This window comes from Schistocerca serialis, chromosome 7 (genome assembly GCF_023864345.2).
Source record: "Schistocerca serialis cubense isolate TAMUIC-IGC-003099 chromosome 7, iqSchSeri2.2, whole genome shotgun sequence".
In the NCBI taxonomy this organism is placed as follows: domain Eukaryota; kingdom Metazoa; phylum Arthropoda; class Insecta; order Orthoptera; family Acrididae; genus Schistocerca; species Schistocerca serialis.
In genome coordinates this window covers 36,038,136-36,060,956 of record NC_064644.1, presented here as the reverse complement: position 1 = coordinate 36,060,956, position 22,821 = coordinate 36,038,136, and the positions used below count along the sequence as shown (strand labels likewise).

Sequence of the window (22,821 nt, the reverse complement as noted above, 5' to 3'; positions counted from 1 at the left end):
ATCATCCTACCTGTAGACAAAAGATTCATCACTGTTGTTATGAATCACATTAACTACGTGGTGGAAAGCCTCTGCCAATTATGAGTCTGTCCCCCCCCCCCTCCCCACTTCCAAACTGCCATAGTGATCCCATCCCAGAAGTCTAACACAGCATCCAATCCGTTGCCCTAGTCAGCAAGTTGCTGAAGGCAGATCAAAGCTGGACTGCTTGAATTGCAGTAACCTCATCCTAAATGTTCTGGAATTGCTGCAGTCTCATCAGAAATGTTATGCTGTAATTCTTGAAGACTTGAGATTTGTTGAGACAAACCTTAGACCTGAGGACATCCCACACTGACAGATCAGGTGATCTGCGTAGCCAGCCAGCCCTGCAACCAGACAGAGCTCGGCGAACAACTCTCAGATGTGAAGTTTGTGTAAATGTGCTCCAAGGTTCGACCATACGTGTGGCGTGTGCATCATGGAGTGTGGTTATACACATACATTCACTTGCAATCGTATCTACTCGTCTGGGCCACTTTTATTTATTCCACTCTGTACATATTTTCCAATATCCACAAACCCAACAGTCCTGATTGCCTCATTGGGGCTGGTTATAGTGTCCTTGCTGAAAGAATTGCAGCCTTCATTGACCAACACCTCCAACCAGCTGCCCATAGTCTAGCCTTCCACATCAAAGATACCAATCACTTCCTTCACTGACTCTCTGCCATCCCTACCCCTTTACCTCCTGGATTCCTATTTGTCACTGTTTACGCCACCTCCCCATACACAAACATCTTACCACTATTGAACACTACCTTCCCCAACATTCTTCACACCCCAAACCCACTACCTCATTCCTAATACACTTATCTAACTTGATCCTAACCATCAACTTCTTCTCCTTTGAAGGGAAAGCATAAAAACAAATGCGGCAGCACAGCAATGGATACCCAAACAAATCGGCAGCACAGCAACGGATACCCACATGACACCTTCATTTGCCAACCTGATTATGGGCCACCTGGAGGAGACCTTCTTAGCCTCCCAAAATTCCTAATTCCCAGCTTGGGTCGGGTTCGTTGGTGATATCTTCATGATATGGACTCAGAGCAGAGACACCCTATCTTCTTCCCTTCTCAACTTCATCGCTGTCTCTTCCATCCACTTCACCTGGTCCTCCTCAGACCAGCATGCCACCTTCCTAGATGTCGTCCTAATCCTCTTTGATGGCTCCATCTGTACCTCTGTCAACAGTACACACACCAACTACAACCAGTAGCTGCATTTCAACAGCTGACATCTTTTTCATACCAAAACATCCCTCCCATACAGCCTGGCCACCTGAGGACAACATATCTGGAGTGACAAAAACTCTTTGCCCAGTATGCTGAGGGTCTCGCAGAGGCCATTAGACAGGTGCTATCCCCCAGACCTAGTCTGCAAAGAGATCTCCCTTGCCATTTCCTCTTGCACCTCCAATCCTCCCACCATCTCAAAAACCAGCCACAAAGGAGTGCCCTCTTAGTCACCCCACACCACCCTGGACATGGAACAACTGAACCATGTCTTTGTCCAGGGCTTTGATTATCTATCATCATGACCTGAAATGAGGGACATCCTACATGAGATTCTTCCCTCCACTTCTAAAGTGGTGTTCTGCCGCCCACTCAACCACAACAGCAGCCCAGTTCATCCCTCTGCCACTCCCAATCCCAACCCTTGCCACAAGGATCGTATCCCTGTGGGGGTCACTCATGAAAGTGGCCGAGCCATTTACCAGCTCTGCTGCAGTCACTGCACAGTTTTATATTTTTTAATTGGTATGACTACCAACCAACTGTCTACCAGGATGAACAGCCACTGTCACACTTTGGACAATAGCAAGTTAGACTACCCAGTAGCACATCATGCAGCTGGACATAACACGATTGATTGCAATTGTTGCTTCACAAAGTAGGTCACCTGGATCCTTTCTTCCACTACCAGATTTTCTGAACTGCGTAGGTGGGAGTTATCCTTGGAACACATTCTCTGATCCTGTAATTAGACCAGTGTCGGCCTACAGTAACATACTGTCCCCACACCCTCCACCCAACAGTTTCCAGTTTCCACCTCTTCTATCACCTCCTACCCACCCTCTTTGTTTGCCACCCTCTACAAATGCACCTACCCATTTTTCCCTGTTCCTCTCCTCTTTTGCTTCATTTTCATCACTTCCCTGCCCCCACAATCTCCTGATACTCTACATGTTAGCATTGTAGTCCCTGCACGCTCTGCCAGGCAGCAATCCTCCCTTCCCCCACCTACCCATAGCTACCCCCCCTCCCTCAGTTTTGCTACTCCCATCCCACATGATAGTTACATTCTTTCCTGAGCTGACAGAGCTGATGATCGTATGTGTGAGGTGTGCTTCCTTGTGTGGATGACGGTGTGTGTTTCTCTTTTTCTGATAAAGACTGAGGCCGATAGCTTGTGTGTGTCTTTTAATTGTGCCTGTGTGCAGCTTAGCGTGTTAATTTTGTGGTAAGTAGTAATCTGTTCCTACATTGTTGCCATTTCTACCAGGAATTTCCATTGTTTTAAAATATTTTTTTTTAGTTTTTAAGGAAAAAAGCTTGTTTGAAAGAGGAAACTTTCGTCTTTTAAATAAGCTATGTCAATCTTCAATCACTTATTTGCAGTATGTACTTTTGAAGTGCTCACACTTAAATTATAAATATTTCCTTAAATAAAATGCATGCATATAAACGAAATACATCGTTACTGCCAATAGTGTGAAAATATCCAGTTAATAATAGTTGCATTAAGTGCTACATCAACAAGGATTTAACAGTTATATGTATTGACATGCATCATGTACAGCACATAAAACAAAGTAAGGAAAGAGGGGAAAAAAATGTACAAAATAGGATTGTGGCAAGCGGAGCTATCCCAACGTGCTAAATCTCGCCATGAGCAGCAGTCTTGCAATTCATAAACTAGCGTTGTGCGGCATGCTCGAAAAATTGAACACACTCACTCCTTAACAGAGGAAGCTTTAACACAAACATGCCATTAAAAAAATTACAGGCTATATTTCCATTAAATTAAGAAAAAGTCTCAGAATTGTTTAAAAAATTTGAGGTTGATTAAAAAGTGAGGATAGCAGGGTATGAACAGCAACTTTGTAGTTCAGAATCTGTTCCTGAATCCAGTACATTATCATAGAGCTTATAGTTTCATTCATTAGAAAGAGATTAGTATTATACAGAGGTTCGAGTCCTCCCTCTTGCCTGTGTGTGTGTGTGTGTGTGTGTGTGTGTGTGTGTGTGTTTGTGTGTGTGTGTGTGTGTGTTCTTAGGATAGTTTAGGTTAAGGAGTGTGTAAGCTTCGGGACTGATGACCTTAGCAGTTAAGTCCCATAAGATTTTCACACACATTTGAAAATTTGAGTATTATACGTCCCATTGTCAACGAGGTCATTAGAGATGGAGAACAAGCTCGAATTAGGAAAGGTTAGAGAACAACGTCACCTGTGTCCTGTTGAAGGAACCATCCTGGCATTTGCCTTAAACAGTTTAGAGAAATCATGGAAAACTTAAATCACAATGGCCTGACAAGTGTTTGAACTGCTGTCCTCCCGAATGAGAGTCCAGTGTTCGAACCACTGAGCTACCCCACACATATGAGGTGTAATAAAAACATAACAGGATTTTTTAAATTTTGCAGGGTGTGTACATGAGCTTTTCAATTTTTTTAAAATCTCGGTACACATTTTCCTGAGGTGTGTTTGTATTTTTCAGCTGTTTATTCTTGACAGTTGAAAAGTTCTATCTGTTTTCAAGCATTTAGCAATTATTTTTAATTTAGAAAAGTTAGACCAAGAAATATACATTAAATATTGCTTTAAAAGTAGAATAAAGTGGAGCACTACATTCACAGTGTTGACTTGGCTTTTGGCGAATCTACTAAGAGTAAGAAGAGAATTTGAGCAGTGTAAATGTTGAGAATGTCGAAGATGTTGAAGATGACCGCTCTGGGCACCCTAACACTTCAATTATTGACAACATTTTGAAGAAGTAAAGCAAATGTTCCTGTCAATAAAAATAGCAAATTCTACCATAAAGACACGTTTTGACAGATTATCATCATACCAGTACTTTGAAACAGCATATATTCATGGCACTTACTTATTTCAGAGATTCATTCTGCCTGCTAATAAGTCCTTATTTTAATGCTATCTGCATCATCTTTGTCATTGCTGACTAAAGTATTCTTCAGGTATGTTCTGGAAGGAAAATTTTTTAATTTTGTTGTATATGTGACTGTGACAAAAAGTTTTTAATGTGTTTATCACATAATACACAAGATATGTGCTTTCGATTTTGCATGACTTTTGCACCCTCTTGCTGAAAAAGGAAATTTGTAGCTCATTGTAACTTAGCACAAAACGGACTGCAGTAGTATTACTTAAATGTTTGTGCAGTAAATACCCCGAAATGGTTTAACCATTTTTTGGCAAGTTATTGCCAGTGATTGTCTTCTCCTGTGATGACAAAATGTTAAAATGCCTGTTATGTATTCCTTAGACTAGTTAATACCAAGCATTGACCTTACTTGAATAATAGTGTGTGGACCAATTGCACAGAACACGCCGACTCTGAACTTTTGCAAGAAATTTTGCAGTGTACACAAATGGATGACAGATAGAATGACACCTCCCGTAAGGCTGTGTAAATTCAGTAGCGGCTATTTCTCTCAACGTGCCAACTGACTTGTAAAATAAGCTGAAGGTGAAGCTCTGTACCTGTGACATGAGGGTGGGTGTAAAGTGAAGCTTTTCAGCTGTCTGGATGACCTTTGTGAAATGGCTGCTTGCAGTATGTAATTGGGCAGTTAGGCCTTTGTGAACACACCAGTGACCTGGTTAAGCTTCTGCCCCTGTCTCTCTGATTAACTGTTAGGCCTTACATAATTAGTTGCAGCTTTAGGTGTCTGCCTTAATTATTAGCCTGAAAACTTTATTGCTGTATTTTGACACTGCATTAAAAAAGAGTGGCGTGCAGTGTGTTTGGTGGGGATTGCCAATCATGATGACTTGTTTGTACTTTATCAAATACATAAGTTATGAGACCTGTTATTTTTTATAGCATGATGGGGAAACCCCACCTGATCCTGTGAGGCGTCAGAAGGGTGCCGATGGAGACGCTGAGTCACCGGAAGAAGTTAAAGTGAACATGCAGGACATGATGGAGAAAGTAGACATCAGTTCCCACATCACTGATGCTCTGCTCAGTGAGCTAGCTGACAAAAACTGGAAGGTGCTGTTTCCATATTTACCCTCAAAATAAATAAATAGTTGCTCCTTTCATGTATTGGTTCATGATGTGTTCTAACAAATATTTCTTCTTCAGGTTAGGATTGAAGCACTGCAGAAGCTTGTGAATATCGTCAACGAGCACAAATACATTTCAAGTAATCTGGGAGATTTGCCTCCTGTCCTCGCTCTCAGACTCGTTGATAGCAACAGCAAGATAGCAGTGGCGGCCATTGCATTTTGTCAAAGCCTTGGTGCTGCCATGGGCTCCCAGTGCAAAGTACACGTCCGCACCCTGTTCCCCAACTTCTTGCAGGGACTCGGTGACAGCAAGGTAGGTGTTTATAGATTAGGGCTACATGAAATTAGAGGCTAAAATGACATGTTGACAATTTTACATGATCATTGTGTACGTTAACTAAATTCTATCTGGAAAAATGAAGTAAGCCTCAAAAGCTCTTAAGTGAAAAAGAAGGAATTGAATTAAATTTAAGCTGTATATGGTCCTGTACGTGAGCAATATAGTATTTCTGAAAGCATTTGTTGGCCAGGATGCTGTGGTTGATACAAAAAACTTTTCATGGACTACTCTGTTCCCATTTACAGGGTGTATCTAGAAAGGTGAAACACTGGCAGTTTTGCAGATAGTTCTAGGTCTTAAATTTGTAAGGGCATGTAGAACTTAAGAGGGCATGTCTTGTCAAAGACACAATGTGTTGTGTCTGACAGGTGACATCATCTAGTACAAGAAATCAACCATCTCAGTTCTTCTTTGTGCAAAGTCAGCTTCTGAATTTTAATTCAACTGCCTCCTCCTGTCTTTTAAAACTGATGTGTGTGTCAATATCTATAGAGTATAAAAGTATACATTGTGGTGCAGTTTCAAGGCTAAAACACTACAGGTAATCGGATAAAATTTATTTTATGGTCTCGACACAATGAAGTATGTTCCACTGCAGGTGACTATGTCAAAAGCAGCAGTCTGTCATGCAGTCAGCTAAACTTGTCAAGTGTTTAAAAGGAAGAATAAGCTGGCACAGATAGTTGATACTGCTGATAACGATTGCTTCACATGCTCTGCAATATTAGACCAAAAATTTCCTGCCTTTGTGAGTGATTTCACAATTTTTTTTTTTCACTGATCCCTCTATTGACGGCATAAAACTTTACACAAAGAAATGAGTTTTTCAATCCACCAGCAAACCGCCGCATCTTTTATGCCGTATATGTATGCACTTCAAAACAAGTAAGAGCATTGAAGTCCCTTTGTCATACCATTCAGTGTTTGAGGTAACTAAATGTTGTGTAAATGGCAAGAGACACTTGTATTTTGCCCAGAATTGAACATTCCAACATTTCAGCTCCCAAACTTAAGATAGTTCAAATGTTTGTATTGATTATTCATAAAAACACAATACACATCAGGGAAATCTCCTTAAGCTTTTGCATTAAAGTTGGCTTTTCATTGCATTTCCACAAGCCTGGCTGGTTTTTATTGTCTGCAGTATTGGAAATTGCACTCTCGACATTTATGCAGATAATTGTGAAAGGAAGTAACAAATCGCTTAAAGTATATTTGCAAACAACTGGACACTACCGAATGAAGAGATTATTCAGCTTTGCAAGGACTGTAGATGTAATTTGCCCCTGTATTGTGCTGTTATAATTCAGCTCAAATCACATGTCTAAAGCTCAGAGTGGTTTACTTGAACATTGCAGGTGTGGGTACGGTCGGCTGCGTCAGCTTGTATAAACACCTGGGGTGACCAGTGCGGTTACAAAGTCTTTTTTGATGGTGAAATGATTGGCGACGCTTTGAAATCTGGAAGTCCTGTGCTAAGATCAGAACTCTGGGCTTGGCTCGCCGAGAAGTTACCGGACAGTAAGAAATCAATATTATTTGTGTGGTCCTATTTATCACTGCCTGGATCAAAAAAGGATAAAAAAGATCAAAACCTTTATGTTCACAGTACCTCCAAAATCTTTCCCCAGAGAAGAACTGACTGTGTGTGTGCCTCACTTATTTTCTAATTTGGAAGACCGCAATGCAGATGTGAGGAAAAGTGCTCAGGATGCAGTTCCGGCATTTCTAATACACTTGGGCCACACGTCGTTGATGAAAGCTGTGGCAAAACTGAAGGTAAGAGTAGCATTCTGGTGGACAAGCAGAAAAGAAGCTGTACTTAAAATTGTTTTAAGACATTGTAATGTTGTTACGAACATTTTGCTTTGTTGTTGATACATTGTCATGAGCCCACAAATATATTTTAAATCTGATATAAGGAAAATATACAAATATTTGCATGGCATGCAGTAATGATATAGAAAGTATTGTAGAAATGAAATAATCGACAATTCTCCACCTGCAGTGACAGATCTCGCGTTTAGTTCATTGTTCTTGTATGTATTGCCACTTAACGTGAACAGTAGTACTAGTTTAGGATTATTTCCTGATGCTTTTAAAACAATGCATAAAATATTTTTAACATATAATTATTTATGAAACTGGATTGTTTTTACTCAGCCAGTGAAAGATAGGTAGTATGACTTCATTTCCCCGGTAATTTTTTACAAGACATGAGATTTATGGCAAGAGTCATAGTACTTCATGTGTAGCTGTCACATACTCCAGTTCAGCCTTCTACATCGGTGTAACTCAATGACCCGAAAGGTGCAGGCTGCTGCAAAAGATTAGAATACTTGAGCCATTATCGAGTGGTTTGAAGATTCCTACACAGTAATGTGTATCCTGATGTGTGTTACAGCCGGCTACACAGTCTGTTATTACACAAATTATCATGAAAGCAAATGTGCCTGTGAAGCAAATGGCAGATGAAGAGCAGGAGTGTGTGAAGACTGTGAAGAGTGGAGGAGCAAAGGCAGCTGGGAGCAGTACGGCTGTTAAGAACAAGGTAATTTTATGTGACATATCAGGGGAGGGGCAGGGGCAGGAGAGAGAGAGAGAGAGAGAGAGAGAGAGAGAGAGAGAGAGAGAGAGAGAGAGAGAGAGAGATTGACTTCATATTTTATAATGGATAACCTGTAACCGTCATTTTAATTTACTAACAGGCAGCTGCCCCAAAAAGTGGAAAGACCGGAGGACGAAAAAAAGATGAAGAAGCAGATACATCTCCATTGTTGCAAATAAATGGCCAGAAACATCAGAGGTTACTTGATGAACAAAAGTTAAAAGTAAGTACCTCAACTCAGTAAGATGTACATATAATTAGGGGGATGGAAGGCACTTGCCTTCTTCCTGGTGCAGTATTTTTGTGTGTTTTCAGATTATCGTGTGTATTTTGAGATCCTTAAGAAAAATAACATTAGATACTCGGTGAATTACAAATTAGAGATTCAGTTAACTACCGCCCTGGTTGTCTGAGAGGATGTGATTTAAAGAAAACTTAAAAGGATTATTTTATGATGTGTTATCTTCATTAGGTACCACAAATGTGGAACAATTTATACCAAGAATGGTGTCAAACTAAAAAGCTGAATGGATCAAATATTTTTAGGCAGTCCATAAAAATAAAAGGAAGGCTTGAAATTCGGTTTTCATAGAAATATAAATTTATTTATAAATAAGTAATACAAAACACAAGAACATAGATAATTCAGTTTCCTTTCTGACACTTCACTTTTCTTCACTGTTATCTTACCTATGTAGGCAGAAAACTTATTCATGGTAATTACTTTTAAAACTGACTAAAGACAAATGTCTGAAGTTTTGAACTACAGATGAATTATTTCCATTCAAAATACCTGCTCTCATTAATATGTGCTTCCAGATATGGAAAAAATTCCAAATACAAATTGTAGACTATTTTCAAACTTTGCATTTGTAATTAAGGTATGCCAACCTCACTGAAGTTGGCTTCAAATTGTGATCACACTGGATCTTAATTACATCTATTTATGTAAAAAAGCTTTTCTCCAATAATTTAAGTTGTACACGTCTTGATTAAAACTTGTTTGTGAGACTCAAGATGTTTTTGTGCATATGTTTTACGTTACATTGTTGCCTGTGAACTAAATTTCTTAATTTTGTGTGTAACAACTATTATTTCTCAACTGTTACACACACACACACACACACACACACACACACACACACACACACACACACACACACACACACATACAAAAAAAAATTGCCACAAGTTCTGGAATATCAGGAAATTTCAAATGTGTTGGGGGGGGGGGGGGGGGAGGTAAAAAGAAAAAAAGAGAGAGAGAGAGAGAGAGAGAGAGAGAGAGAGAGAGAGAGAGAGAGAGAGAGAGAGAAACTCACCCTGGAAATTCTCATTCTTCGCTCAGCAGATGAAATGGTTTGTTTATGGCGATGCCATGTATCATTGCTAGCTGGGCGAAGCTGACTTACAGCTGGGTGTTGTGTGCTGTCCCCCCACTCCATCCTTCCCCACTCTTTCCTTCCCCCACTTCCCCCAGTTTGCTGTCAGGGCTGCCACCACCGCTAGCTGAGCAGCTGCCGTCAAGAGCGGCAGGGAGGCATGATGTACGAATACTCAGATCCAAACAAATCGCTAAAGTTATTCATTGCACTGAGTGATTACTGCAGTCTCTTATTAATCAACTTTCCGTTAGTGATCCATGACTGTGGGAGTGAATTGAATTGCTGGCCTCAAGTGAGCGAATTATCATGACGGGCCAGTACTGTGGGTATCTGACAGGTTGGACCAGCAGGCCAGGTCCGTTCCTATGTGGTGTAAATTGCCATTTTTTCATGATTTATCTGCAGACCGAGGACTGGTGCATTCTCAACAGGCCAGAGAATATTTCTCGAAAGAAGAATTACGCAATACCTGTAAAATAATTTACATAGTACAAGCAACATTTTATTGCCACTCACTGCAGTAGTGGCTTAGTATAACTCGCCCACCCACCACCCCACCTTTTGCACTTGTTTAAAGAGAACTGCTTCATTCCGAGCTTATTTCTGAAATTATTGAAGGTATGTTGGATCAGTCTCTGCAGCTACAAGAAAATGTGTACTTTTCTCACTAAATGTGTTTAATTTTATTGGAATAAAATGCCGGTAATGGTCTGTAATGAAACTTATTTACAGTCTGGTGTGTTGTCTACATCTAAAAACAGTTAATTAAAAAAGATTTTGATGATATGATATTTTATGCCCAATTTTCACTCACAGCAGCAAATGCTGTCTGCTTGCGTACTTTTTAGGTATTCCCTCATTTGACACTGTTGTTTCATGTGCCATAGCTGCAAAGATGAATTTAATATAACAGTAATTATTACAAAGCACACAAATGAAGAATTTTTTCTGAAACTTGAAGTTAAATTTTGTAGCTTAGTTTTTATCACACTGTGATCCTCACTTGAAATACCGTCTAGAAATGTCTCAACCAGCTCAGTGTACTCCTTATTTCTTACATTCTTGTTTGTGCAATCTGCACTGTCAGTTTTTTGTCCAATCACTTCATTATACTTGTAAAACTTGCTGTCGTCCAACAACAGTTCAGTCATCGGTGCATTGTAACACCTACAATTCTCTAGTTGCCATGTTAAAATTTGCTTCTTGTGGTAAAACAAAGCAGAGTTCACACTATGTCACCTCACTAACATTTAATGCAGTTGCAGCAGAGTTCTGGAACAGAGGTTTATTAAGCAAGGAACTGAGGACGGTTCAGATCAGAAGATTATGAAAAATGGTATTCTCCCTTAAAAATAGTAAATGGAACATTTGACCTTTCCTGAGATCCAGTTATGTCGAAGAATGTACCTGCAGAAAGAGCTGACTATAAAAGATTTAATAAGCCTTAAAGTCTGCACCACTCCCCCCCCTCCCCCCCCACCCCCCCCAAAAAAAAAAAAAAATTCTCTGCGTGCGAGCTTTCAAATGAGGATGTGGTATGTGGTCAATCAGGGTGAAAAGTCATCCCCTTCCTAAAGACCTTTTTTTACCACTGCTGCATTTAGACAACTAGGGTCCACCACCTCGTAAATTTTGTGCAGGCCGTATGCTCCACTCATTCCTCTTTGCCAGCACCCACAGCCCCCCACTGCACAGAAAAATTTGACTACGGAGCTGAGGCTACAGGCACCATTGCACATGCAGCACCATGTGGAGGTGGGGCTGTGTGGAGATCTTTTGTTCTTTTTTGGTTGGGATACAACTGAAATTGAAATTACACTACATGCAATTTCGAAATGGAACTGTGCAAAATTTTTAAGAAGAGGGGAAGAAGATAGGAAATACTAGTGTTGGTTATAGTTCCTTCCCCTTGCTGCTAAGGGAGATGGTCTCGGAATATGTTATCGAACCAGACATCCCTGGGCAGCACATAGTGTTAGTTTGTTACATTAGAGTTCACGTCTGGGATGTCACAATCCAATCCATCTCTCGCATAACTGTTCTAATATCCAGATTTCGTTTACAGTTTTATACTGTATATGTGTTAATTATCTAGATTACTTGTGATACAGTTTTTTGTGTTAATGTAGGCTAATTACAGGTCTTGAGTGGAGCCTGTTGCAATAACTGGCCACAAACTATCCTGTTAGTAGGTTAACAGGTTTCTATTCTAATTTGTCTTTGTGTTACTATTTCATCATTTAAAGCATTTTTTGTGTACAGGTTATTCATCATTTGTCATTGTTGGTGTTAGTGTCACAAGAGTCCATTGTGCTGGAGTCATCTGAACTAATCCATTCGTCTCACTGTCATCTAACTGAATGTTGATAATCTCATTTCATTATAAATAGTGCGTTCAGTTTCAGACATTTGTTCTGTGTGTTCGTTTTAGTAGTTCCCATTTGTCTGCATCCTTGAGTGTTTCTTGTAGTCTCTCTGTGGTAATTCCTGGTATGTTTCTGTGTAAGTGGCTGCATCGCTCACAGTACAGAGCAAGATCTTCAGGAGATCCATGTTCACAAAGTGAGGTGATGCAGTGGTTTGCACACTGGACACACTTTCTGGAGGATGACGGTTCAAACCAGTGTCCGACCATCCTAATTTATGGTTTCCGGGATTTTCTAAATTGCTTCAGCCAAGTGCCAGGGTGGTCCCTTTGAAAGGGCATGGCCGGCTTCCTTCCCCTGTCTTCCCTCATCTGAAGGGACCGATGACCTTGCTGTTTGGTCCCCTCCCCTAAAATCAACAAAGACAGATATTCCCCACATTGGCAATCACCACTGTCAGCAAGTGAAATGCTCCGCAAATCTGCTGGATAAGGGCCGTGCCCAGGGCTTGGATAGGCTCATTTTCATTCATAACCAGTCCCTTATGTTGGAGGAAAAAGGTGTACAGCTTGCGACCTTTATCACTTTGGTCCCACTCATTACCAGGTGTCCACTCGCCAAGAATTCAGTTGCAGTTTTTGCTCAATGTTTTGTCTTGTATGATCCCTGACCTTATCAGGTCTTGCCATCTTCAGCCATTGGAATTCAGCATGATATTTGAGGCTTACTTCTATTTGAAAGAGACAAACATCTCGCACAGTGCCTCTACTGAAGTAATGCTGATGCCAGTCATTATCAGGAGGACACTCCTCTGTCCGGACCTCACAGTTATCCTGTTCATCACAGGGATGAGGCTGTGTGCCTGCATGCTTGCCACAAAACATGCTACTTCATTTATTTTATTTATTTATTTATTTATTTATTTTGTGTGTTGTCATCAATGCCTTTTGCAAAAGCCAAGTACAGTTACAAACATAAAATACATTTAGATCTTAGTGTTACAGGTAGTAATTAAACAATAAATTTATGCTTGTCAAAATACAGTACATGTTACACAAATTAATACAGCCAGTTATTTTTCTTATGCTTTGTTTTACAGCTCTTAAACTTAACCATTTAAAATTCATTGAGTGAATAGACACTTTTCAACTAAGAATTCTTTTAGTTTTGATTTGAATTGCTTTTATTACTGTTTTTCATTGACTCTGGCAGTTTATTATACCATATCATTCCATTAGTATATGGGCTTTGGTCCGTCATTTTTAATCTTGTTCTCTGTTGGTAATAATTCTCTTTGGACCTGGTGGTGTGGTCATGTATATCACTACATTTAGTTACTTCAGTTTTCTGCGAGACAAAAAAAGTAATTTATAAAGATGCAAAGAGTATATAGTGAAATACTTATGTTGTCTGAAAACATCACGGCAAGAGTCTTTGTAGCCTAGTCCATATACAATCCTTAACCCTCTCTCTTTGTAGCAATAGTACTCTGTTAAGGTGAATGTCTGCAGCACAACCTCATGTTTCTGTACAGTGGCTAAGATAGGGATAGATTGTCCCATAATACACAGTTTTAAGCATGTGGATGGGCACCATTTTGGACAGTTGGCGAAGAAGATACAGCCCATTTCTGACTTTTTTACATATGGCATTAATGTGGCTAATCCACCGGAGGTTTGAGTTCAGATGGACCCCTAGAAATTTAAACTCGTTTGCTTCCTCTGCCACTATGCAGCATACCTCATTTACACGAGTGGTGTGAGCTGCCAATTGTAAATATTAGCACCTGGGATTTATTTACATTGACTTTTAATCCTTGTGCATGAATATATGAACTTAATTCTGGTATACCATTACTTACTGAAAATTTCAGTTCCTCACAATCTTTACCATCAAATAAAACTGGGGTGTCATCAGCACAATTTACAATGTGCGAGTCAATGGGTTGTACAATGCCATTAATATTTGCTAAAAAGAGGAAAGATCCAAGAATTGAGCCTGTGTCACTGTTTCACTTGTGGATTTAAAGGTTAAGATCTTATTGTCAATTTCATGTCTAAGTTTGGTACACTGAAGTTTCATTGATGCATCACTGATATTGTACGGCCGCAGTTTTTTTAAGAGGAGCTCATAGTTTACTGAGTCAAAAGCTTTGCTCAGGTCAAGGAATATTCTGGCTGTGTGCATATCCCATTCTATAACGCTGTACTTCATGGAAGAAACTGGGAGTAGCAGTGGCTGTGCTTAGGTTTTTCCTAAACCCCTGCTACTGTTCCTAAGGCTGGTGCATTGGTATGTTATGTGTGATGGGCAGTATATATTGTGTGGTATTGAAATGTGCTAATCCGTGTAAAAATTTTCAGTCTTATTCATTGTTTGTTTTGTGTATTAGTTGAAGTAAAGTTTGTCATGAACATTTGCTCACAAGTATCATGCGGTTCTCTTTTTTTCGATGTATATTTTGTTTAGTTTTATCACTGGGTGTCTGTGTAGTGTACTTTCATTAGTATATAAGCTGTTTAATGAACCATGGTTTTTAATTTGTTTGCATTGTACCATTATCATGTTGTATAGAGGGTTTTGCTATCTAATTTTGATCTTGCGTCTGCTGATAAAACTACCAACGGATCATCAGCATAGGCTATGACTCTGTCATTGCAATCATCTCCATCTATCTGATTTAAGAGCAGTTCCACTTAATGCAGACAAAGTAAAGAAACAAGGTTAATATAGATTCTCTCTCTCTTGTGGGAGGCATTCCAATGTATGGTCTCCATGGCACATTTGTTGTACAGTGCTTTGTCTCCTATTCTTGCTGATGTGATGTTGTCCATAATAGTTCAGAATGATGCACTATCTGCTGTAAAATCAGTATGTGATACAAAACTTATTCTTATTCCTGCCAAAGAAATTAACTTTCAGGATTGAGTGTGGGGTCTTCGTGATCAAAATGTGCATCACACCTCCTTCTAGAGTCCTCCTTGAAGTATAACATTTGTAGATACATAAACTTCCGTGACTCAGCTGTGATAAATAGCAGCCCAAGACCTAGCAAGAATAGAATCCCAAACATTTTACAGAAATTCTCACTGCAGAATTGGATGAATGCTAAGGAGTGTGATAAAGTTGAGAATTTGTGTAACTTCTTGGTAGAATTTTTTCTCTCTGTGCAAGCGACAAGAGAAGTGAGACAAGTATTGATTCCTTTTGGAGAGACTTATTGGATGGTGAAACCACTTTTTGGCATTTGTATTGCTTTCTTCAAAAGTTTGTCATTCTGAGCCATAGACAAGCCTTTGTAAAGCAAGGTTTTTATATTAACCCTTGACTGGTGTTGTGGAGTCTCTGGGACTCCAAGGAAGTAGGAAGTTGCAGTAACTTGTGTATTTCTTGATCAGTGAGCACGCACTGCTCATTACTTTTCTATGGTGGGGAGCCAAGTCACCTGTTTAGGTGACTGCAGTCTGTTATCGAGACGCACTTCGTAAACAACAAACTTAAGTCCCCAGGACTCCGTAATGCAGTTAGTGTAATATTTTCAGTTCAGTGATTATGCCCGTGAATCCAAAAAAGTTGTCGCTAAAGATCCTAATTTTGAGGAATGTGTGCTAAGAGAAATTGAGGAATGTGGTGGTGACTGTTCAGATTAAGATAATCCCAAGAGCAACATTACCATTGAAAATTCTATTCAAAGTGATCGTGAAACAGTGAGTGATTGCCAATGAATCTGATAACGTAGATGAGATGTCGGATGTTACTGAAAGTGAAGACGACAGGGACACAGATCGGCCAACTAAATTATTTTTTATGGGAAAAGCTGATACAAATGAGCTGTCAGTGTGCCAACCTGAAATGTAAGAGTACCACCCTACACTTTATTGAAGCTGCCGGGAAATCTGAAAAATTTCCAAAAAATTGTGCATGTGGGAGCATACTAGAAAATTTTCTCAAAAGATATATTGGATATAGTTGTGAAATGTAAAAATTTGTAAATTCAGGAATTTCTCAATAAGCCAGACGGTCAGAATCTCTGAGTACAGGGAAACAAATTCCATTGAAATAAATTGTTTATTGGGAATTCTGCTATTAATTGCTGCCTTCAGGTCTAACAAGGAAGCAGCTGAATCTGTTTTAAATAGACAGGACTGGTCGTGGAAATTTTTTGGCTTGTAGAGTTGGCTGGGAGGTTTGCTTTCTCAATGAAGAGAGAATTCTAGGAGTGAACTGTGATACAACTGTGGCAATTTCACAATCAGCTCATACTTTAGGAGCCAATGCAACTGTGGATGAAATATTGATCAGCCTTAGATGTAGATACATATTTAAAATATATTTCCTGAGAAAACTGGTTAAATAGGGTTCGAAAATCCATTGCCTGGTTGATGCTAAAATCCCCTGTGTATACAGTACATATTGTCGCAGAAGAAGCGGAGTAGCACAGTCACTGTAGTGTAATGGTTATGATACTAGACGGTTGCATGGAGGGTCGTGAGTTCAAAACTCACCTGAACTGTAGAATTTTAATTTCTATATTTGGTTCAAGTACATTCTAGAAGTATCCACAAACTCCGACTGATGACCACAGCAGTTGAGTCCCATAGTGCTCAGAGCCATTTGAGCAGTTCACTCCGCACTCTTGTATGTGCAAGTGCTGAATTAACCTTCGTTAAGTGAAGTTAATGTTCGTCATTCATGTACTTGCACCTTCTTCTATGTGACAGTATTCTGGTGGAGTCACTGGGTATTGGAACTTGTGATAGCACACATTATCGACAACACAGTGGCTCCCTTCAGGCTACGACAGAGCCGCCGTTCACGTGGCGAGAAACCCGAGTTGGAGCCATATTCAACAGATCGCAGTCTACCGGAGACAGAAGAAGGAGAGGATGTTAAGATGACAGCAACTGTGTGCCACCACATGAGACATCCTTCCGGGTTCTCTGGTGACGATGGCTTAGATCCAAACAAGGCTGAAGGTATATGAGCGTATAGCCAAATTTAGCAAATGGGAGGACACCGTGTGTTTGGCTAACGTATTTCTCTACTTGGAGGGCGCTGCCAAGCAATGGTATGAGATCAATGAGGATTAGTTCACAAGCTGGGAAGTATTCCAGGCGGAACTGCGCAACTCTTTTGGCGACACACGACAGAAGTGCAAGGTTGAAGATAAATTAAAATGCAGGGCACAGCGACCAGGAGAAACTAGAGCATCCTACATTAAAGATGTCTTGGAGTTATGTATGATAGTGGATCCTAGAATGAATGAGGAAGATAAGGTTGCACATCTCATGAAGGATTGCTGAAGACACAGATAAAATCCTACTCCTGATGAAGGTTCTGACAGCAGACAACTTCATAAAATGGTGCCAGTATATCGTGACAATGCATCAAAAAAGAATTACACGCAAGAAGTTTGAACGGCTTCCAAACGTCGTATCGATGTTTGTGATGGAGGAAGGAACTGATTTCACAAGTGTTCGTCAGATAGTGAGAGAGGAAGTTCAGAAGGCATTTGGATTGCACTGCGAGCAAAAACAGACGCTTCAAGAGTTTATAAGGGAGGAAGTGGAACAGACATTGAACCCAACCTTTCATCCTTCATTTCCCTTTAAAACGGTAAAATAGTAGAGACCCAGGCAAAGTTATGTTCCTACAATGCCGCATGAGGAACCTGTTTGGGCACCAAGGAAGACTGACGTCTGGAGGACCCAGGATAACCAACCAGTATGTTTATACTGCGGATGATCGGGACATGTGGTGCACTATTGTCGAGAAAGGCGGCGGATATTTGATGATACCCGCTGCAGAAGACAGCAGACTAATATTAGCCAACGCCAACTCCAGGACGACGAAGATGAACAAGATGATGTGGGTGCAGGACGACGTAGGTCACCATCACCGCAAGGACGCTCCCCAACACACTGATAAAGTTAACACACTGATAAAGTTCTCCATCGCCGTTTAGAAGCTCCAGCTGTTCACCCAGCCACCACAACCTGGAAAACTAAAGGATGCGACCTTCCTTGGGGATGACGCCACTGAAGAGAGAAATCCTCCTACGTCGATCATTACAAAAATGATAGGAAACTACGTCAATATCCTCATGGATGGCTGACCTTCCCAAGCTCTTGAGGACTCTGGAGAATCATATTCAGTCATTTCGGAGAAGTACCGTTGCTAGTTGCAGAAAAGCGTATTCGTCGACAGCAAAACATCTCTGCTGAAGGTGGCTAATGGGAAATGTGTAGAACCTACAGGAAGATGTACCATTTGTGTGGGTGTACGTGGCCATACACAGCCCTTAGAATTCATTGTCTTAAGAGTGTAGTCACGATGTTATTTTCGAATGGGACGTTTTGAAAGCTTCTCAGGTAATTGGAGAGTGTGGTTGCTCGAAGATTATGGTAAACGAGATGAGGTACTGTGGACAGGAAGATGCACATCAGAGTGTGTGGAGATTGTGTATGCTAGATGAAGTAACCATTCCTGCAGTCAGCGCTAGAAAAGTAACAGTCATGTGTCATGCCACGCATCAACTCGTGGATTGTGTAGTGGAATGTAAGAGAAGCATATCACTGAAGATTAACTTGGTCATCCCAACCTCTGTCGTCTTGTTTAAGAATGGATCCGGTGAATTGTGGATAGTTAACTGTCGCCGAGAACCGCAGATCCTTCCAAGATGCAGGTGCGTAGCAAACGCTGAGCCGTTAATTGAAGAACAGCTGAGCGTCATAGAAATCTCCCGTGCCGAGTCTGTGGGCGAAATTAACGCTACCGTTAAGAGACGAGATCTTCTAGCTCACCTATCACCAGATCTCACTAAGAAACAACAGAAGAAGCTGCTTGCCATTCTTCAAGAGTTCTGACTGCTTCAATCCACATGTGAAGAGCAAATTACACAAATCAACGGTGAAACACTGGAGACCATCAACCAATAACCCATAGAGCATACTATGTGTCAGCAACGGAATGTCGAATAATTCGCGACAAGGTAGAGGAAATGATGAAGAATGAAATCATTCAGTCTTTGCAGGGCCCATGGTCGTCACCAATGGTTCTCGTCAGGAAGGAGGATGGCAGTTGACGCTTTCGTGTTGATTACAGGAAGCTTAATAAGATAACTAAAAAGGATGTTTACCTTCTTCCACGAATTGACGATACCCTAGGTTGTGTGAAGGGGCTAAGTTTTTCTCAACCATGGACATGTACTCGAAATACTGGCAAATCGAAGTAGATGAGGCTGATCGTGAGAAAACTGCAATCATAACCCGCGAGGGCCTGTATGAGTTTAAGGTAATGCTGTTTGGTTTGTGTAATGCACCAACAACTTTTGAACAGATGATGGATAATCTTCTAAGTCACCTGAAGTGGATGATATGTCTTTGTTATTTAGATGACATTTGATGAACACACAAAAAGACTGAGGGCTGTTCTTAAGTGTCTCCAACAAGGCAGACTGAAACTTAGTCCTGGAAAGTGTCTCTTTGGAGCAAAAGATATCAAAATACTTGGACACATTGTGTCAAATGAAAGTGTGTGGCCAGACCCAGAAAAGGTGAGATCTTTAACGGAATTTCGTATTCCTAAAAGGCAAGCAGGTAGGCACTTTTTTTTTTTTTTTTTTTTTTTTTTTTTTTTTTTTTTTTTTTTTTTTTTTTTTACTGGCCAAACAACTGTATGAACCTCTTCTTCGTGAAAGATTGCAAAATGCACTTGTATGAAGAGAGCTAAAAGCAGAATGAGGCCTGTGTAATATTGCCACTGTCTAAATTATTACTGGTGCCAGTGCTGACATCCTAAGTGAAGTATTGAAACTTTTAGCCATGTAGCAAATTTGATTTTTCCCTCTGCTCTCCCACCCCCAATCATTATTCGTCTATGCACAAAAGGCAACTGATTATGGAAGAGAACTGAAAACTTCCACTTGAAGACTATATGGATGGCATTACGAAATGACGCAATTATGTTCGAAATTAATCTAGTGGTTGCAAGAAATCCCATTCTCAACTTTGAAGGCCGGATCTGTCTTGGATTTATGCTTCATTCTAAAAATCATACTTCTGTTACAAACACCTCAGAATATAACCTCCAGACACATGCTTACATATAGCGTCATTAGTATGATAAGGTTTTATGTATTTTTTCCCCACTTTGCTAACTCAGTATTTACTTCTTGACTTTTTATAAGTGCACAAAGAAACAGTTATTTAAAAACTGGTTTGGTTTAGGTACTGAAATGGAACTTCACATCACCGAGGGAAGAGTTTGTGGAGCAGCTAAAAGATGCTATGACAGCTGCCAATGTTAACAGAACGCTAACAGCCAACATGTTCCATTCAGATTTTAAGTACCATTTGAAGGCCATTGACATGCTGAATGAGGTAAAAGCTGCAAAAATGTTTTCATGTACAGATTTCATGGAAGGCTAATCAGTTAATTTTAATTTGATATTGTTCCTTCAGGATCTGCCAAACAATCCTGCAGCAACAGTTGCTAATCTGGATTTAATACTAAAATGGATGACATTGCGTTTCTTTGATACAAACCCATCAGTGATATTGAAGGGGCTGGAGTATCTGCATACGGTATTTGACTCCCTAATTGAAGAAAATTACAACATGTTTGAACAGGAGGCACTGTCATTTGTGCCGTATCTCATTTTAAAGGTAAGCTTCTTCACTATTTATTTATTTATTTTTAAGTGTCAAAATTTTGTTGATACAGGATCAGCATCCTGTTTTAATATTTTGTGAAGGGTTTGTTAATCTGTCCGTTACAGTCCATATGCTTGGCAACAAGTTTTGAACCTACTGGTTCATTCTTAAGCTTGACCTACTGAGGCTGCATTGAAATGCTTGATCTTAATAACAAACGTCAAAGTGGCAATACATGCTGTACAGTGTAAACACAGACTATTGCAAACAAAATATGCCTACTTAGTGAGAATCAAACTTTAAATGCAGGCTCAGTAAGTCAGGCTTGAGAATGAACTGGTTGGTTCGAAATTAGTTGCCAAGCATATGTACTGCAACCATGACAGATTTATTGAAAAATATTGTATGAAGAGTTTATTAACAAATGTTTTCGTTTATTTTTATGAGGATGTCATTCCGGTGAAAAACATTCCCTGTAAAGGCTCACTGGGAGCCCCTTTTCCAAAATTTCCACTGTTGGTACTTGAAACACTTTCTTCATTTACAGTAATTATTATTTGTGGGTAATTTTACTCATGTTAATGTTTCCAGATCTGTGCCTGCAGATCTCTGCTGTAAATAAAAACTATAAAAGCGTAGAAAGGCAGGGTGCAATGCCCCACCCAATTCTATTCTTATACGGATCTGCTTTCGCTTATAAATGACTATGGTTGGTGATCGGACTTGTACTTAACATTGGATGGACACTCATGTGCAGTAAGACCACAATGTCAATTTCACTAATCACTTCAAGCACTGCAGAGTTAAGCCCTATCACACCATCTTTAATTTTGAACAATGGGAACCAATATAGTAATTTCACAAGCAAACAGGGCGGAGGAGAACACACAACATGAGTCATAACCACTTTGAAATAGCAACATACAAACAATATGGACCCTACACATGTATTACTTTTGTTACTGTGGCAAAAAACACTTTAATCGGTACAGAATAAATCTATTTTAAACTTGAGACACTTTTATATAAAATAACACTGAAATGGTGAGTGAAAAGAGCCTGCTAAGCAGTGAAGATGTGTAGCTACTATGGTGGTGGTGGTGGTGGTGGTGGTGGTGGTGGTGGTGGTGGTGGTGTTTGTAATTTTTGAAACTAATGGACATCTTTCTTAAACATTATCTTTACACATAATTGAGCACCGACTGGAAAAATGGATTTTTATACTGATGTTTCCTGATAATTTTCAAAGTGAAGGATTTTTCACTTAATAGTGCTTCAGTGCAATGTAGCAAAAACACTTTCCTGCACTTTTGTTGAAACATAAATTTAGTTTGTCATACACCATGCATCAGTAAAATTGTATGTTCTGAATATTACAGTTATGATCTTTTTTGTAGTAATGAAAGTGTGGACACTACCTTTTATTGTCGTCTTCTGCAACTGCTTTTATTATGCTTGTCAGTGTAATAAAATAAATGGTACTTTGTGTACAAAATCTGATGCTTTGCATAATATGGCAATAATAATTTTAAGCACTTTATGTAGGCCTATGTATAACCAACTTATGATCTGAAAATGTTGCTGATAAAATATCACACTATGTGAAAAGGACACACTAAACATCTACTGAAGTAACAACACTGTCATAAAGCTTGTTGCTCTTATAAACACTTAGTTTGTATTACTTAACTTGTACAAGAGGACGATGAATCATGACTTTTCCAATATATCTGTCACTATGGACAATAAAATATACTTAAATTCACCATAGAAATAAATACTACTAGTGAGTCAATCCATATGAAGTGGTCCAGTGATGGTTGCTTGACCGTTTTTAAATATTTTAATTTTTTATGTGATTGCCCTATATTTGAGAAGTTCAAAACATTTTTTTAAAATAATTTATCTTGCACCTTTACTGGATGGCAGCCATTTTTATTTGTAGGAATGTGACAATTTTTCAGTCTGGAGACATTAGCAAAAATTTGAATCTCTCTGCACCGGCTTAAGTTACAACATTGCAATTGACATTGTTTTTAGGAAAGTGTCCTCTACAACATTGTCTATTACACAAAGTACCATAAATTCAAAAATAACCAGTCAAAATGACCTCCAAAGTTTCATATCAAAATTTTCAAAAACCCGCTTTTTAGGCCGAAAAATAAC

General features: G+C 39.6%; 1 protein-coding gene across 2 annotated transcripts in view; it reads left to right on the top strand.

The window, feature by feature from the left end:
* The window catches only part of LOC126412137 (protein mini spindles), a 145,664-nt gene that overhangs the window by 89,228 nt on the left and 33,615 nt on the right, over positions 1-22,821 (top strand). For both annotated transcript variants that reach the window (XM_050081584.1, XM_050081585.1), the window contains exons 16-23: positions 5,115-5,285; positions 5,379-5,615; positions 7,001-7,163; positions 7,252-7,421; positions 8,047-8,193; positions 8,351-8,473; positions 20,230-20,382; positions 20,464-20,667. In XM_050081584.1, the coding sequence (XP_049937541.1) occupies positions 5,115-5,285; positions 5,379-5,615; positions 7,001-7,163; positions 7,252-7,421; positions 8,047-8,193; positions 8,351-8,473; positions 20,230-20,382; positions 20,464-20,667 (1,368 nt within the window). The remainder of the gene's footprint in view (positions 1-5,114; positions 5,286-5,378; positions 5,616-7,000; positions 7,164-7,251; positions 7,422-8,046; positions 8,194-8,350; positions 8,474-20,229; positions 20,383-20,463; positions 20,668-22,821) is intronic.